The sequence below is a fragment of the Salvelinus alpinus genome, chromosome 17, assembly GCF_045679555.1.
Source record: "Salvelinus alpinus chromosome 17, SLU_Salpinus.1, whole genome shotgun sequence".
NCBI classification, from domain to species: domain Eukaryota; kingdom Metazoa; phylum Chordata; class Actinopteri; order Salmoniformes; family Salmonidae; genus Salvelinus; species Salvelinus alpinus.
Window position 1 is genome coordinate 47,874,245 of NC_092102.1, and position 16,974 is coordinate 47,891,218.

General features: G+C 46.6%; 1 protein-coding gene across 2 annotated transcripts in view; it reads right to left on the reverse strand.

Annotated features, from left to right (window-relative positions):
• LOC139543089 (S-adenosylhomocysteine hydrolase-like protein 1) overlaps window positions 1–16,974 on the reverse strand; it is a 72,802-nt gene that overhangs the window by 9,771 nt on the left and 46,057 nt on the right. For both annotated transcript variants that reach the window (XM_071349241.1, XM_071349242.1), the window contains exons 2-6: window positions 4,703–4,817; window positions 4,218–4,361; window positions 1,937–2,037; window positions 896–998; window positions 25–119 (exon numbers count right to left, since the gene is read on the reverse strand). In XM_071349241.1, coding sequence (XP_071205342.1) covers window positions 25–119; window positions 896–998; window positions 1,937–2,037; window positions 4,218–4,361; window positions 4,703–4,817 — 558 coding nt within the window. The remainder of the gene's footprint in view (window positions 1–24; window positions 120–895; window positions 999–1,936; window positions 2,038–4,217; window positions 4,362–4,702; window positions 4,818–16,974) is intronic.

The following is a 16,974-nucleotide window of genomic DNA, read 5'->3' on the forward strand; positions in this document are numbered from 1 at the left end:
TTGAATAGTTTAGTATTTAGGTACCATGTTGGCCTGCCAGCCTTCTTTGTTGACACAGCGGTCGATACACCACCAAAAATCATCCTCTGACTCGCCCTTCCATGCAAACACAGGCACACCTGTAGGGGAGAGGAGAGAGAGAGAGAGAGGAAGAGAGAGATGAAGAAGAGGCTAGTATTTATTATGGCTGGGGGAGAGGGAGAGATAGAGACACACAGAGACAGAAAGAGAGAGAGACAGAAAGATAGAGAGAGACAGAAAGAGAAAGAGAGACAGAAAGCGAGACAGAAAGACAAAGGGAGAGAGACAGAAAGACAAAGAGCGACAGAAAGAGAAAGAGCCACAGAGAGAAAGAGAGCGAGAGACAGAAAGAGAGAGAGACACAGAGAGAAAGAGAGCGAGACAGAAAGAGACAGAGAGACACAGAGAGAAAGAGAGCGAGAGACAGAAAGACACAGAGAGAAAGAGAGCGAGAGACAGAAAGAGAGAGCGACAGAGAGAAAGAGAGCGAGAGACAGAAAGAGACAGAGACACAGAGAGAAAGAGAGCGAGAGAAAGAGAGCGAGAGACACAGAGAGCGGGAGAAAGAGAGCGAGAGACAGAAAGAGAGCGAGACAGAAAGAGACAGAGACACAGAGAGAAAGAGAGCGAGAGAAAGAGAGCGAGAGACACAGAGAGCGGGAGAAAGAGAGCGAGAGACAGAAAGAGAGCGAGAGACAGAAAGAGACAGAGACACAGAGAGAAAGAGAGCGAGAGAAAGAGAGCGAGAGACACAGAGAGCGGGAGAAAGAGAGCGAGAGACAGAAAGAGAGCGAGACAGAAAGAGAGCGAGAGACAGAAAGAGAGCGAGACAGAAAGAGAGAGAGAGGGTCCACTATGTGATGTGTGTTCTCACCGGTCTCTGCCAGGGCAGCAGCCACCTCGTTCTGAGTAGAGTAGATGTTACAGGCTGTCCAACGACACTGAGCTCCAAGAGCTACCAGGGTCTCGATCAGAACCTGAGGGAGGGAAATACACAAACACACATAACCTCTTACATTGAGGTAAATGTAACTGGGGGCAACACACAAACACACACACCATAACCTCTTACATTGAGGTAAATGTAACTGGGGGCAACACACAAACACACACACCATAACCTCTTACATTGAGGTAAATGTAACTGGGGGCAACACACAAACACACACACCATAACCTCTTACATTGAGGTAAATGTAACTGGGGGCAACACACAAACACACACACCATAACCTCTTACATTGAGGTAAATGTAACTGGGGGCAACACACAAACACACACACCATAACCTCTTACATTGAGGTAAATGTAACTGGGGGCAACACACAAACACACACACCATAACCTCTTACATTGAGGTAAATGTAACTGGGGGCAACACACAAACACACACACCATAACCTCTTACATTGAGGTAAATGTAACTCTAGGCAACACACAAACACACACACCATAACCTCTTACATTGAGGTAAATGTAACTGGGGGCAACACACAAACACACACACCATAACCTCTTACATTGAGGTAAATGTAACTCTAGGCAACACACAAACACACACACCATAACCTCTTACATTGAGGTAAATGTAACTGGGGGCAACACACAAACACACACACCATAACCTCTTACATTGAGGTAAATGTAAACCATAAAATATAACACCAACATCTATCTATCAAGCTGTAATCTGACATGTCTGGAACAAAGTGCTTTAAGCCAAGCTGTTGATCATCACTGAATGTCTGATTCATTTGACAGTCAGGAAAGGCTAAAACAGTATGATTGTATTACTGGAGGAGGCAGCAACAACAACATAAAGCCACTATCTTCGCCCCAGTTAGAGGCTTCTCATATACTGTAGGTCTATGGATCTAAGATGGTGTATGGTGGAGGAGAAAGCAAGATAACCTACTGCAGTCTGAGCTGTGATGTGGGTGCAGCCCACTATCTTTGCCCCAGCTAGAGGCTTCTCAGCCTGGGCTCTCTTCCTCAGGGAGATCAGGGCTGACATATCTGTGGGGGGGAGGGAGATACAGAGAGCGGGATAGAGGTGAGAGGTTAAGGATTTGGATGTGGGAGAGCAAAACAGTGTATGAGAGATTAAAATTGTAATATCTTATGTTTCACCGAGTCGTGGCTGATGACGACATTAAGAACATACAGCTGGCGGGTTATACACTCTATAGACAGGATAGAACAGCAGCCTCTGGTAAGACACGGGGCCGGGGGCCTATGCATTTATGTAAACAACAGCTGGTGCACGATATCTAATGAAGTCTCGAGGTTTTGCTCGCCTGAGGTAGAGTGTCTCATGATAAGCTGTAGACCACACTATCAACCTAGATAGTTTTCTTCTGAATTTTTCATAGCTGTCTACATACCACCACAGACGGAAGCTGGCACTAAAACCGCACTCAAATAAGCAAACAGGAAAATGCTCATCCAGAGGCAGCGCTCCTAGTGGCCGGGGAATTTAATGCAGGGAAACTTAAATCAGTTTTACCTCATTTCTATCAGCATGTTAAATGTGCAACCAGAGGGGAAAAAAATTCTAGACCACCCTTTACTCCTCAAACAGAGAAGCGTACAAAGCTCTCCCTTGCCCTCCATTTGGCAAATCTGACCATAATTATATCCTCCTGATTCCTGCGTACAAGCAAAAATTACAGCAGGAAGCACCAGTGACTCGGTCTATAAAAAAAGTGTCCAGATGAAGCGGATGCTAAACTACAGGACTGTTTTGCTAGCACACACTGGAGCATGTTCCGGCATTCTTCCGATGGCATTGAGGAGTACACCACGTCAGTCACTGGCTTTATCAATAAGTGCATCGAGGACGTCGTCCCCACAGTGACCGTACGTGCATATCCCAACCAGAAGCTATAGATTACAGGCAACATTCACACCGAGCTAAAGGGTAGAGCTGCCGCTTTCAAGGAGCAGAAGCTTATAAGAACCCAGAAGCTTATCAGAAATCCCGCTACGCCCTCCGACGAACCATCAACCAGGCAAAGCTTCAATACAGGACTAAGATCAAACCGTACTACACCGGCTCTGACGCTCGTCGGATGTGGCAGGGCTTACAAACCATTACAGAATACAAAGGGAAGCACAGCCGAGAGCTGCCCAGTGACACGAGCAGGCGAGCTAAATAACATCTATGCTCGCTTCGAGGCAAGTAACACTGAAACATGCATGAGAGCACCACACTGACTCGGTACCGGTACCCCCTGTATATATCCTCCACACTGACTCGGTACCGGTACCCCCTGTATATATCCTCCACACTGACTCGGTACCGGTACCCCCTGTATATATCCTCCACACTGACTCGTACCGGTACCCCCTGTATATATCCTCCACACTGACTCGGTACCGGTACCCCCTGTATATATCCTCCACACTGACTCGTACCGGTACCCCCTGTATATATCCTCCACACTGACTCGGTACCCCCTGTATATATCCTCCACACTGACTCGGTACTGGTACCCCCTGTATATATCCACCACACTGACTCGGTACCGGTACCCCCTGTATATATCCTCCACACTGACTCGGTACCGGTACCCCCTGTATATATCCTCCACACTGACTCGGTACCGGTACCCCCTGTATATATCCACCACACTGACTCGGTACCGGTACCCCCTGTATATATCCTCCACACTGACTCGTACCGGTACCCCCTGTATATATCCTCCACACTGACTCGGTACCGGTACCCCCTGTATATAACCTCGTTATTGTTATGTTATTGTGCTATTTGTTATTATTAATTTTTACTTTTGTTTATTTGGAAAATCTTTTCTTAACTCTTCTTAAAACTGCACTGTTGGGTTAAGGTCTTGTAAGTAAGCATTTCACGGTAAAGTCTACACTTGTTGTATTCGGCGAATGTGACTAATAAAGTTTGATTAGATTTGTATGTTCCGTCTTCTTATTACTGATGCGGAGTCAGTCCTCGACGAGGTACACGGCAGCTCTAAGCACTCTCTGTACCCTCTAACCCACTGATCCTGAATCAGCACTTACACTTGATCCTTTTCACAATAATGAGCCCAGCCAATGTAAGCTGTACTGGGCTGGCCTGGTTGCAAATCTACCATAGTTGCTATCAGAACGATGCCAGAAAGTGTATGCAAAGACAGTGGATGCCTGAAAATAGATGCCAGACAGTGGTGATTCCACACCTTGCTCTGCGATCTCGATCTCCCGTCTGCCGAACTCTGCCTGTTTGACGTTCTTAACGCAGAAGTCGCTGCTGCCCTTGGAGTTGGCCTGGGCCTTGTCCCGAGGAGAGGTCTCGTCATCTGAGCTGTCTGAGTAGGACGCAGCTGGACATTGCGTTGTGGGAGGGAAGAGGACAAAGAGTCAGAGACACATAAGGAGTGTGATTTCAGGTATACCAGTCTGTAGTAGGCAGTGTAGTTAGTAGCTTGACATGGTCTTTTACATCAGTTGAATAATAGAAGGATTGTCAGCTAGGACTTTTGCTACCTTGTTAATCACCAGCACCTATTGCTGTGTGGAGCTATGCCTGTGTACGTCGTGTGTGTGTGTGTGTGTGTGTGTGTGTGTGTGTGTGTGTGTGTGTGTGTGTGTGTGTGTGTGTGTGTGTGTGTGTGTGTGTGTGTGTGTGTGTGTGTGTGTGTGTGTGTGTGTGTGTGTGATCTACCAGAGCTGTAGCTATCTGTGGAGGACTGGGAGATGGAGCGAGAGAGGGAGCGCCGGCCGGCCTTAGTGGGGTACTTCTGAAACTCCTGTTTATCCTCCGCGTTGGCAAACTGGATCTGAAGAGGGGAGGGGGGGCATGAGTTACTCGCCTGCTGGCATAATGGTGTAAACTTTATTCAGTAAGATGGGGTGAGTCAGAGATACAGTCAGAGAGCCTGTGGTGAGTCAGAGATAGTCAGTGATATTATGGTAGAAAAATTACAAGATTATGTCATAATACTGTTCTTGCATCGAAAAAATGTTTCCCAGTACTCTCTCATCTGTGTGAGTGTGACTGAGTCGGGCCTCTGGGGCTCGGTGCTAGAAATTGATTTGTGATTGGCTTGGTGATAAAACCTACAGCCTGCAAAGGTCCCGTGTGGCTCAGTTGGTAGAGCATGGCGCTTGCAACGCCAGGGTGGTGGGTTCATTCCCCACGGGGGGACCAGGATGAATATGTATGAACTTTCCAATTTGTAAGTCGCTCTGGATAAGAGCGTCTGCTAAATGACTTAAATGTAAATGCATTCCATAGACTGAGTTGGTGTTTGTGACCCCAAATAGCCTGGAGGAGGAGAACAAACACCTCTTTGTTTCCAATCATCTTTGCACCTGAAAAACAACACTGGTGCACATAACTCCCAAGATAAACAGGGGGCATGGGTTACTATTCTGCTGACATTATGGTGGGAACTTTATTCAGTCAGATGGGGTGAGTCAGTGATACAGTCAGTGACATTGAATTTCCAACTATGGACATTTGTGTAGATATATTACAGTGTTTAATGAGGAGGGGACCAGATCTATGGAGATCTGCTATAATATTTGGGTTTGAGTGAAAACATACAGGACAGTTGCTGTCCAGGAACAGGGTTGGAGTGAAAACCTACAGGAGGGTAGCAGACGGTCAAGTGCACCATCTGGTTGCTCCTCATTACACACCACAGACCAGCAAATATTCTTTACATCATCAACATATGAATCACTACAAAACGTATTGTATGACCTCTTATACACTATATTAGACCCAGACTTTGGAACTTTGGTTTTCCTAGATACAGCTACTGTATTGTGATCACTACATCCAATGAATCTTGATACTGCTTTAGAGCAGATTTCTGCAGCATTAGTAAAGATGTGATCAATACATGTTGATGATTTCATTCCTGTGCTGTTTGTAACTACCCTGGTAGGTTGACTGATAACATGATCCTGTCACGACTTCCGCCAAAGTCGGCTCCTCTCCTTGTCCGGGCGGCGTTCGGCGATCGACGTCACCGGCTTTCTAGCCATCGCCGCTCCATTTTTCATATTTCCATTTGTTTTGTCTTGTTCCATTACACACCTGGTTTTCATTCCCCAATCAATCTACATGTATTTAGTCCTCTGTTCCCCTCCATGTCCTTGTGTGAAATGGTTTTGATATTATGTGTGTTTTGTTACGCGCCAGACTTTTGTTTATTGTTCCGTGTGTTTTGGCCACGTTGTATGTACTTCTGTGCTTTCGTTTGAACCGGAATTAAAAGTGCGCCTGTTCACTACACTCTGCTCTCCTGCACCTGACTTCGCCTCCAGTACACGCCCGTAATAACAGCCCGTAATAACAGCCCATAATAACAGCCCATAATAACAGCCCATAATAACAGCCCGTAATAACAGCCCATAATAACAGCCCATAATAACAGCCCGTAATAACAGCCCATAATAACAGCCCGTAATAACAGCCCATAATAACAGCCCATAATAACAGCCCATAATAACAGCCCATAATAACAGCCCGTAATAACAGCCCATAATAACAGCCCATAATAACAGCCCGTAACAGATCCAGGTTGCAGGCACTGGTTAGAGTTTGACGTTTTTTCTTGAGTTGGCAGCTGGATGAAAGCCAGTCACTATTTAAATCACCCAGAAAATATACTTCTCTGTTGATATCACATACATTATCAAGTATTTCACACATATTATCCAGATACGGACTGTTAACACTTGGTCTATAGCAGCTTCCCACCAGAATGGGCTTTAGGTGAGGCAGATGAACCTGTAAACATATTACCTCAACAGTATTTAACATGAGATCGTCTCTAATCTTTACAGGAATGTGGTTCTGAATATAGACCGCAACACCGCCCCTGTTGGCATTTCTGTCTTTTCTGTAGATGTTATAACCATGTCTTGCTACCACTGTATCATCGAAGGTATTATCTAAGTGAGTTTCAGAGAAATGAGTCAGAATATGAATGTCATCTGTTACAAGTTATTGACTTCATGGACCTTGCTTCTTAGGCTACGTATGTTAATATGGTCACTTTTTTTTAGCTCTTTTCTGGGTTGCTTGATTGTTTGTAATGCTTTACTGGGAAGCTTATCAGAAGTAGACTTACTCATGTTATTTACATTGGAGCTGATAGGTGAGCTGCAGGGTGAACTGCATAAAGTAGTCGTCCTACTAGTGCACACCGCCTCAGTGCTAACAGTGTAACTCTGGTTTATAGGCTCATGATTACTGCTTACAATAGCTGTAGGATAAACAGATGTATCATCATTTCAACTGTTCTGCTATGGAACCCTGACCTGTCCACCGGACGTGCTACCTGTCCCAGACCTGCTGTTTTCAACTCTCTAGAGATAGCAGGAGCGGTAGAGATACTCTTAATGATCGGTTATGAAAAGCCAACTGACATTTACTCCTGAGGTGCTGACTTGCTGCACCCTCGACAACTACTGTGATTATTATTATTTGACCATGCTGGTCATTTATGAACATTTGAACATCTTGGCCATGTTCTGTTATAATCTCCACCTGGCACAGCCAGAAGAGGACTGGCCACCCCTCATAGCCTGGTTCCTCTAGGTTTCTTCCTAGGTTTTGGCCTTTCTAGGGAGTTTTTCCTAGCCACCGTGCTTCTACACCTGCATTGCTTGCTGTTTGGGGTTTTAGGCTGGGTTTCTGTACAGCACTTTGAGACATCAGCTGATGTAAGAAGGGCTTTATAAATACATTTGATTTGATTTGATGTATTCGGTGCAATTAGGGGGACATAAATTAATTGACTTACATTGTGTTTAGCAACGCCCCTAAGATCATGTACATTTGAAGCAGCATTATGACGACTCATTGTCACAATAGTAGGGATTAACTGAGCTGGTCTTGGATCATTTACCAGTCATTGTTTCAACGCTGCCTTGAAATGCGTGGACAGAGTCCAGGAGCCAAGATGATTTGGATGGACTCCGTCATTCCTGTAGAGTATCTTCTGTTTCCAGAAGGTGTCAAAGTTATCAATAAAAGTGACTCCAGCAGAGATACATTAGTATTTTAGCCAGATGTGTAATGCCAGCAGTCTGCTGAATCTTTCACATCCGTGGCCCAACGATGGTACTAGACCTGAAATTATTGGCAATTTTTTGGAGTCTTAATGCTAAAATCAGATCTTTAAAATCAATTTTCAAATGTTCCGAGCTAGCTCTTCTGATGTCGTTTGACCCCACATGGACTACGACATTGTCATCTCCCGGCATCTGCGGTAGAACAGTTGGAAGCAGCCTTGTGATGTCCTGTACTCGTGCTCCTGGGTAGCACAGGGTTTTTGCCTTGGGGACCGAGATGTTTCTCACCATAGAGCTGCCTATGATAACAGCTGGTGATGTTGAATGGGCCAGTCTATCAGGCAGCCTCACAGTCTGGTGAGCTCCGAGGATCTGAACCCGAGGTAGCATCCACCGGAGAGGGAGACAGAACCGAGGACGAAGACGCAGGTACCTCCGGATACGATCTTGATTGGGAAGCCACCAAGGAAGAAGGTGCCGGAACCTCTGGATCCAGAGCGGCAAAGCTGTTTCTGGTCTGTGTCAGTTCCGGGCTCAACATCTCCATGGAGACCCCCGTTGCCAGAGGACACCTTCTTCGACTTCCATGGCGAGTGACGTACCTCCATGGCTGGTTGGTTGGGTCGAAAAGAGCTCCGTTCTCCAGGGAAGGGGGAGACCCCTTCGGGGATGGAACCCTGCCAAGCACCGGCCAGTCGGCTGTGGAGAGCTGACACGGCGGCGAAATTTCCACCAAACCAGAGTGGCATCCGGCTACTGGGGTGGAAGAAAAATAAAAAGGAGGTGGGTGAGGGTTCCCCAGTAGCTTATGTAGGTTTGCTACATTGAAAGTCAGCGCGGTCCACATTGTCCCGGAACAAAGCAAAGTAAACACAGCTCCTGCAATGCTGGAAAGGTTCAATAGCGGCCCCCATTTGAGACCGCCAAGCCAGCTAGGCTAGCTACTCTTTCGCGTCTCTCCCCCTACACGGAATCATGCAAACAGATAGAAGCGCTCACAGTAATTTAGCCCAGAGCTGCATGATTCAAAAAAAAATAAAAGTATATAAAAACACTGACAGCTTAAACCGAGGTCTTTAGTTCAACAAACCTACAGGAGGGCAGTTCTCCAGGAACAGGGTTGGAGAGTAAACCTAGAGGAGGGTAGTTCTCCAGGAACAGGGATGGAGAGTGAACCTACAGGAGGGCAGTTCTCCAGGAACAGGGATGGAGAGTGAACCTACAGGAGGGTAGTTCTCCAGGAACAGGGTTGGAGAGTAAACCTAGAGGAGGGTAGTTCTCCAGGAACAGGGTTGGAGAGTAAACCTAGAGGAGGGTAGTTCTCCAGGAACAGGGTTGGAGAGTAAACCTAGAGGAGGGTAGTTCTCCAGGAACAGGGATGGAGAGTGAACCTACAGGAGGGCAGTTCTCCAGGAACAGGGATGGAGAGTGAACCTACAGGAGGGTAGTTCTCCAGGAACAGGGTTGGAGAGTAAACCTAGAGGAGGGTAGTTCTCCAGGAACAGTGTTGGAGAGTAAACCTAGAGGAGGGTAGTTCTCCAGGAACAGGGTTGGAGAGTAAACCTAGAGGAGGGTAGTTCTCCAGGAACAGGGTTGGAGAGTAAACCTAGAGGAGGGTAGTTCTCCAGGAACAGGGTTGGAGAGTAAACCTAGAGGAGGGTAGTTCTCCAGGAACAGGGTTGGAGAGTAAACCTAGAGGAGGGTAGTTCTCCAGGAACAGGGTTGGAGAGTAAACCTAGAGGAGGGTAGTTCTCCAGGAACAGGGTTGGAGAGTAAACCTAGAGGAGGGTAGTTCTCCAGGAACAGGGTTGGAGAGTAAACCTAGAGGAGGGTAGTTCTCCAGGAACAGGGTTGGAGAGTAAACCTAGAGGAGGTTAGTCCTCCAGGAAACGGGGTTGGAGAGTAAACCTACAGTAGTTCAGGAACAGGGATGGAGAGTAAACCTACAGGAGGGTAGTTCTCCAGGAACAGGGATGGAGAGTAAACCTACAGGAGGGTAGTCCTCCAGGAACAGGGTTGGAGAGTAAACCTACAGTAGTTCTCCAGGAACAGGGATGGAGAGTAAACCTACAGGAGGGCAGTTCTCCAGGAACAGGGTTGGAGAGTAAACCTACAGGACACAGTTCTCCAGGAACAGGGATGGAGAGTAAACCTACAGGAGGGTAGTTCTCCAGGAACAGGGATAGAGAGTAAACCTACAGGAGGGTAGTTCTCCAGGAACAGGGATGGAGAGTAAACCTACAGGAGGGCAGTTCTCCAGGAACAGGGATGGAGAGTAAACCTACAGGAGGGCAGTTCTCCAGGAACAGGGTTGGAGAGTAAACCTACAGGAGGGTAGTTCTCCAGGAACAGGGTTGGAGAGTAAACCTAGAGGAGGGTAGTTCTCCAGGAACAGGGTTGGAGAGTAAACCTAGAGGAGGGTAGTTCTCCAGGAACAGGGTTGGAGAGTAAACCTAGAGGAGGGTAGTTCTCCAGGAACAGGGTTGGAGAGTAAACCTAGAGGAGGGTAGTTCTCCAGGAACAGGGTTGGAGAGTAAACCTAGAGGAGGGTAGTTCTCCAGGAACAGGGTTGGAGAGTAAACCTACAGTAGTTCTCCAGGAACAGGGATGGAGAGTAAACCTACAGGAGGGTAGTTATCCAGGAACAGGGATGGAGAGTAAACCTACAGGAGGGTAGTTATCCAGGAACAGGGATGGAGAGTAAACCTACAGGAGGGCAGTTCTCCAGGAACAGGGATGGAGAGTAAACCTAGAGGAGGGTAGTTCTCCAGGAACAGGGATGGAGAGTAAACCTAGAGGAGGGTAGTTCTCCAGGAACAGGGTTGGAGAGTAAACCTAGAGGAGGGTAGTTCTCCAGGAACAGGGTTGGATAGTAAACCTAGAGGAGGGTAGTTCTCCAGGAACAGGGTTGGAGAGTAAACCTAGAGGAGGGTAGTTCTCCAGGAACAGGGTTGGAGAGTAAACCTAGAGGAGGGTAGTTCTCCAGGAACAGGGTTGGAGAGTAAACCTAGAGGAGGGTAGTTCTCCAGGAACAGGGTTGGAGAGTAAACCTAGAGGAGGGTAGTTCTCCAGGAACAGGGTTGGAGAGTAAACCTAGAGGAGGTTAGTCCTCCAGGAAACGGGGTTGGAGAGTAAACCTACAGTAGTTCTCCAGGAACAGGGATGGAGAGTAAACCTACCGGAGGGCAGTTCTCCAGGAACAGGGTTGGAGAGTAAACCTACAGGACAGCAGTTCTCCAGGAACAGGGATGGAGAGTAAACCTACAGGAGGGTAGTTCTCCAGGAACAGGGATGGAGAGTAAACCTACAGGAGGGTAGTTCTCCAGGAACAGGGATGGAGAGTAAACCTACAGGAGGGCAGTTCTCCAGGAACAGGGATGGAGAGAAAATCTACAGGAGGGTAGTTCTCCAGGAACAGGAATGGAGTGTAATCCTACAGGAGGGTAGTTCTCCAGGAACAGGGATGGAGAGTAAACCTACAGGAGGGTAGTTCTCCAGGAACAGGGTTGGAGAGTAAAACTACATGAGGGTAGTTCTCCAGGAACAGGGTTGGAGAGTAAAACTACAGGAGGGCAGTTCTCCAGGAACAGGGTTGGAGAGTAAAACTACAGGAGGGTAGTTCTCCAGGAACAGGGATGGAGAGTAAACCTACAGGAGGGTAGTTCTCCAGGAACAGGGTTGGAGAGTAAACCTAGAGGACAGCAGTTCTCCAGGAACAGGGTTGGAGAGTAAAACTACAGGAGGGCAGTTCTCCAGGAACAGGGTTGGAGAGTAAAACTACAGGAGGGTAGCTTTCCAGGAACAGGGTTGGAGAGTAAACCTAGAGGACAGCAGTTCTCCAGGAACAGGGTTGGAGAGTAAAACTACAGGAGGGTAGTTCTCCAGGAACAGGGTTGGAGAGTAAACCTACAGGAGGGTAGTTCTCCAGGAACAGGGTTGGAGAGTAAACCTACAGGAGGGTAGTTCTCCAGGAACAGGGTTGGAGAGTAAACCTACAGGAGGGTAGCTTTCCAGGAACAGGGTTGGAGAGTAAACCTACAGGAGGGTAGTTCTCCAGGAACAGGGTTGGAGAGTAAACCTACAGGAGGGTAGTTCTCCAGGAACAGGGATGGAGAGTAAACCTACAGGAGGGTAGTTCTCCAGGAACAGGGATGGAGAGTAAACCTACAGTAGTCCTCCAGGAACAGGGTTGGAGAGTAAACCTACAGTAGTCCTCCGGGAACAGGGTTGGAGAGTAAACCTACAGTAGTCCTCCAGGAACAGGGTTGGAGAGTAAACCTACAGTAGTTCTCCAGGAACAGGGTTGGAGGGTAAAACTACAGGAGGGTAGTTCTCCAGGAACAGGGTTGGAGAGTAAAACTACAGGAGGGCAGTTCTCCAGGAACAGGGTTGGAGAGTAAAACTACAGGAGGGTAGTTCTCCAGGAACAGGGATGGAGAGTAAACCTACAGGAGGGTGGTTCTCCAGGAACAAGGTTGGAGAGTAAAACTACAGGAGGGTAGTTCTCCAGGAACAGGGTTGGAGAGTAAAACTACAGGAGGGTAGTTCTCCAGGAACAGGGTTGGAGAGTAAACCTAGACGACAGCAGTTCTCCAGGAACAGGGTTGGAGAGTAAAACTACAGGAGGGCAGTTCTCCAGGAACAGGGTTGGAGAGTAAACCTACAGGAGGGTAGCTTTCCAGGAACAGGGTTGGAGAGTAAACCTACAGGAGGGTAGCTTTCCAGGAACAGGGTTGGAGAGTAAACCTACAGGAGGGTAGTTCTCCAGGAACAGGGTTGGAGAGTAAAACTACAGGAGGGTAGCTTTCCAGGAACAGGGTTGGAGAGTAAACCTAGAGGACAGCAGTTCTCCAGGAACAGGGTTGGAGAGTAAAACTACAGGAGGGTAGTTCTCCAGGAACAGGGTTGGAGAGTAAACCTACAGGAGGGTAGTTCTCCAGGAACAGGGTTGGAGAGTAAACCTACAGGAGGGTAGTTCTCCAGGAACAGGGTTGGAGAGTAAACCTACAGGAGGGTAGCTTTCCAGGAACAGGGTTGGAGAGTAAACCTACAGGAGGGTAGTTCTCCAGGAACAGGGTTGGAGAGTAAAACTACAGGAGGGTAGCTTTCCAGGAACAGGGTTGGAGAGTAAACCTACAGGAGGGTAGTTCTCCAGGAACAGGGTTGGAGAGTAAACCTACAGGAGGGTAGTTCTCCAGGAACAGGGTTGGAGAGTAAACCTACAGGACAGCAGTTCTCCAGGAACAGGGATGGAGAGTAAACCTAAAGGAGGGTAGTTCTCCAGGAACAGGGATGGAGAGTAAACCTACAGGAGGGTAGTTCTCCAGGAACAGGGATGGAGAGTAAACCTACAGTAGTCCTCCAGGAACAGGGATGGAGAGTAAACCTACAGTAGTCCTCCAGGAACAGTGTTGGAGAGTAAACCTACAGGACAGCAGTTCTCCAGGAACAGGGATGGAGAGTAAACCTACAGGAGGGTAGTCCTCCAGGAACAGGGATGGAGAGTAAACCTACAGGAGGGTAGTTCTCCAGGAACAGGGTTGGAGAGTAAACCTACAGGAGGGTAGTTCTCCGGGAACAGGGTTGGAGAGTAAACCTACAGTAGTCCTCCAGGAACAGGGTTGGAGAGTAAACCTACAGGACAGTAGTTCTCCAGGAACAGGGTTGGAGAGTAAACCTACAGGAGGGTAGCTGTCCAGGAACAGGGTTGGAGAGTAAACCTACAGGACAGTAGTTCTCCAGGAACAGGGTTGGAGAGTAAACCTACAGGAGGGTAGCTGTCCCGGAACAGGGTTGGAGAGTAAACCTACAGGAGGGTAGCTGTCCAGGAACAGGGATGGAGAGTAAACCTACAGGAGGGTAGCTTTCCAGGAACAGGGTTGGAGAGTAAACCTACAGGAGGGTAGTTCTCCAGGAACAGGGTTGGAGAGTAAACCTACAGGAGGGTAGCTGTCCCGGAACAGGGATGGAGAGTAAACCTACAGGAGGGTAGCTGTCCCGGAACAGGGTTGGATAGTAAACCTACAGGAGGGTAGCTGTCCAGGAACAGGGATGGATAGTAAACCTACAGGAGGGTAGCTGTCCAGGAACAGGGATGGAGAGCCTTGCTCTAGATTCTTTACCTACAGTACCTATAGAACATGTTCCTAAACCTGACATACTTTACATCAAATGTAAATAACCAAATGACAGGGATTAGCAGTACATTTCCTGACGGTAGGCTACCACATGAGCATTCATAAAAGTGCATTGTGGACCGCCATTGTATAGCCTAGGCTACTATTCTACTTCGCGGGCATAGGAGGGTGGCAAAAAAATACATCTTGCCTAGGGCAGCATATCGGCCAGGACCAGGCCTAGTCAGTGCCGATTAGTCTATAAATGAAGAAAAGATACGGTATCAAATTATACCATGCCAGGTTGGTAGAAGATTGCCGCATTGTCCATGTGACACAACGTTAGCACATTATAGGCCTCAGAGCCAGAACAACTTTGTTGACTACTGTTGAATAATTAACGAATAGGTCAGACACATCCAACTTTTTTTTTTTTAAAGAACACCAATTTATTTACTAGCAAGCAATGAAAATCTGATTGTATGAAAGAAAGTCCACACATCAAATATTTATTTTTTACTTGAAGCGCCATAGCCTACAGCTGTCTTAGCTGCTGGAGCATCAGAGGACAGTTGGAAAGAGGAGGAGATATAGAGAGTTTAATAGAAATACTAAGTTTGCAAAAAAATTGCTTATAATCTTTAGTAAACACTCCCATTAATTAAATGAAGTTTATTTACACAACAATAAAAGTTAAAAAAATAATATTTAAACACAAAATCAAATGTGTCCTATTTAAGCAGAGATTTTATTTTCATGACTGTCTTCATCCATTTAACTGTCAGTTAGACAGTTATTCAATTACCTTCACAGCCTTTAGGCCTGTTTATACTTGGTTCTAAAATGCATCCTTTGTCCTGATCTTGTCCACATTCTGATTGTGCCCACATTTTTATACAGGTGTAGCTGATTAAAAGACATTGTGATCTTCCTGACCACTGGTAGTCAAGCACGCATTGTGTCTTGATATCAATCCAGTGTAAAAACATCTGGATGGTCTAACTAGTAAAATCATTATACTGCTCTCAAAAAGGATTGACAGGTAACACCATTGAATGGTCCTAAAATATATGAATGAATCTTGTTTTGAAAGAGAATCTGGTCACAATGTTGACACCGTGGAAGGACAAGAGACACATTTTATTACAACGTGTAAATGCGACAAACCTTGACCAGATAGTAATTGGATCATATTGATCATGTCACGAAACTCAGTTGTTAGCACGAGGCTATAGTTTCCGTAAATACAAAGACAATCAGATTGTATTTGACCAAACCAGAATTTATTACTGTATTTACTTTTTTATTTCACCTTTATTTAACCAGGTCGGCCAATTGAGAACAAGTTCTTATTTACAACTGACACCTGACCAAGATAAAGCAAAGCAGTGTGACAAAAAACAACAACACAGAGTTACACATGGAATAAACAAACGTACAGTCAATAACACAATAGAATCTATATACAGTGTTTGCAAATGGAGTAAGGAGGTAAGGCAATAAATAGGCCAATAGTAGAGAAGAAATTCCAATTGAACAAATTAACACTGGGGTGATAGATGTGCAGATGATGATGTGCAAGTAGAAATACTGGTGTGTAAAAGAGCAAAAAAGTTAATAAAAACAATATGGGGATGAGGTAGGTAGATTGGATGGGCTATTTACAGATGGGCTATGTAACAGCTGCAGCGATCGGTTAGCTGCTCAGATAGCTGATGTTTAAAGTTAGAGAGGGAGATATAAGTCTCCAACTTCAGCGATTTTTGCAATTCGTTTCAGTCATTGGCAGCAGAGAACTGGAAGGAGAGGCGGCCAAAGGAGGTGTTGGCTTTGACCAGTGAAATATACCTGCAGGAGCACGTGCTACGGGTGGGTGTTGTTATGGTGACCAGTGAGCTGAGCTAAGGCGGAGCTTTACCTAGCAAAGACTTATAGATGACCTGGAGCCAGTGTATATAAAGTTGTTATCAAAGTGGATTAGAAAATAAATATATTTGACTAATCCTCTAACTACTATATAGAGATGCTCTGTTTTGCTGTTAGGAGATCAGTCTGGACTAACACGCCTCTTCTTGGAAGTACACACACACACACACACACACACACACACACACACACACACACACACACACACACACACACACACACACACACACACACACACACACACACACACACACACACACACACACACACACACACACACACACACACACACACACAGATCAGTGTGGGCCGATAGAAAGACACTCATCCTGGGAGAAACACACAGTAAGGTGTTGGACATTAAAGAGATTAAGGGAGAGTTTTAACTGAGTCAATAAGGGCAACTGAGACAGCCATGGTGTTGGAGGTACAGCTCTGTGGAGCGACCTGTGAAAGCTTAGAGAGTGAGAACAGACTGATTTACCTCGTAGTGACATCCCCACTGATTTACCTCGTAGTGACATCCCCACTGATTTACCTCGTAGTGACATCCTCACCGATTTACCTCGTAGTGACATCCCCACTGATTTACCTCGTAGTGACATCCCCACTGATTTACCTCGTAGTGACATCCCCACTGATTTACCTCGTAGTGACATCCCCACTGATTTACCTCGTAGTGACATCCCCACTGATTTACCTCGTAAGGACATCCTCACTGATTTACCTCGTAGTGACATCCCCACTGATTTACCTCGTAGTGACATCCCCACTGACTTGCCTCGTAGTGACATCCCCACTGACTTGCCTCGTAGTGACATCCCGATTGATTTACCTCGTAGTGACATCCCCACTGATTTAC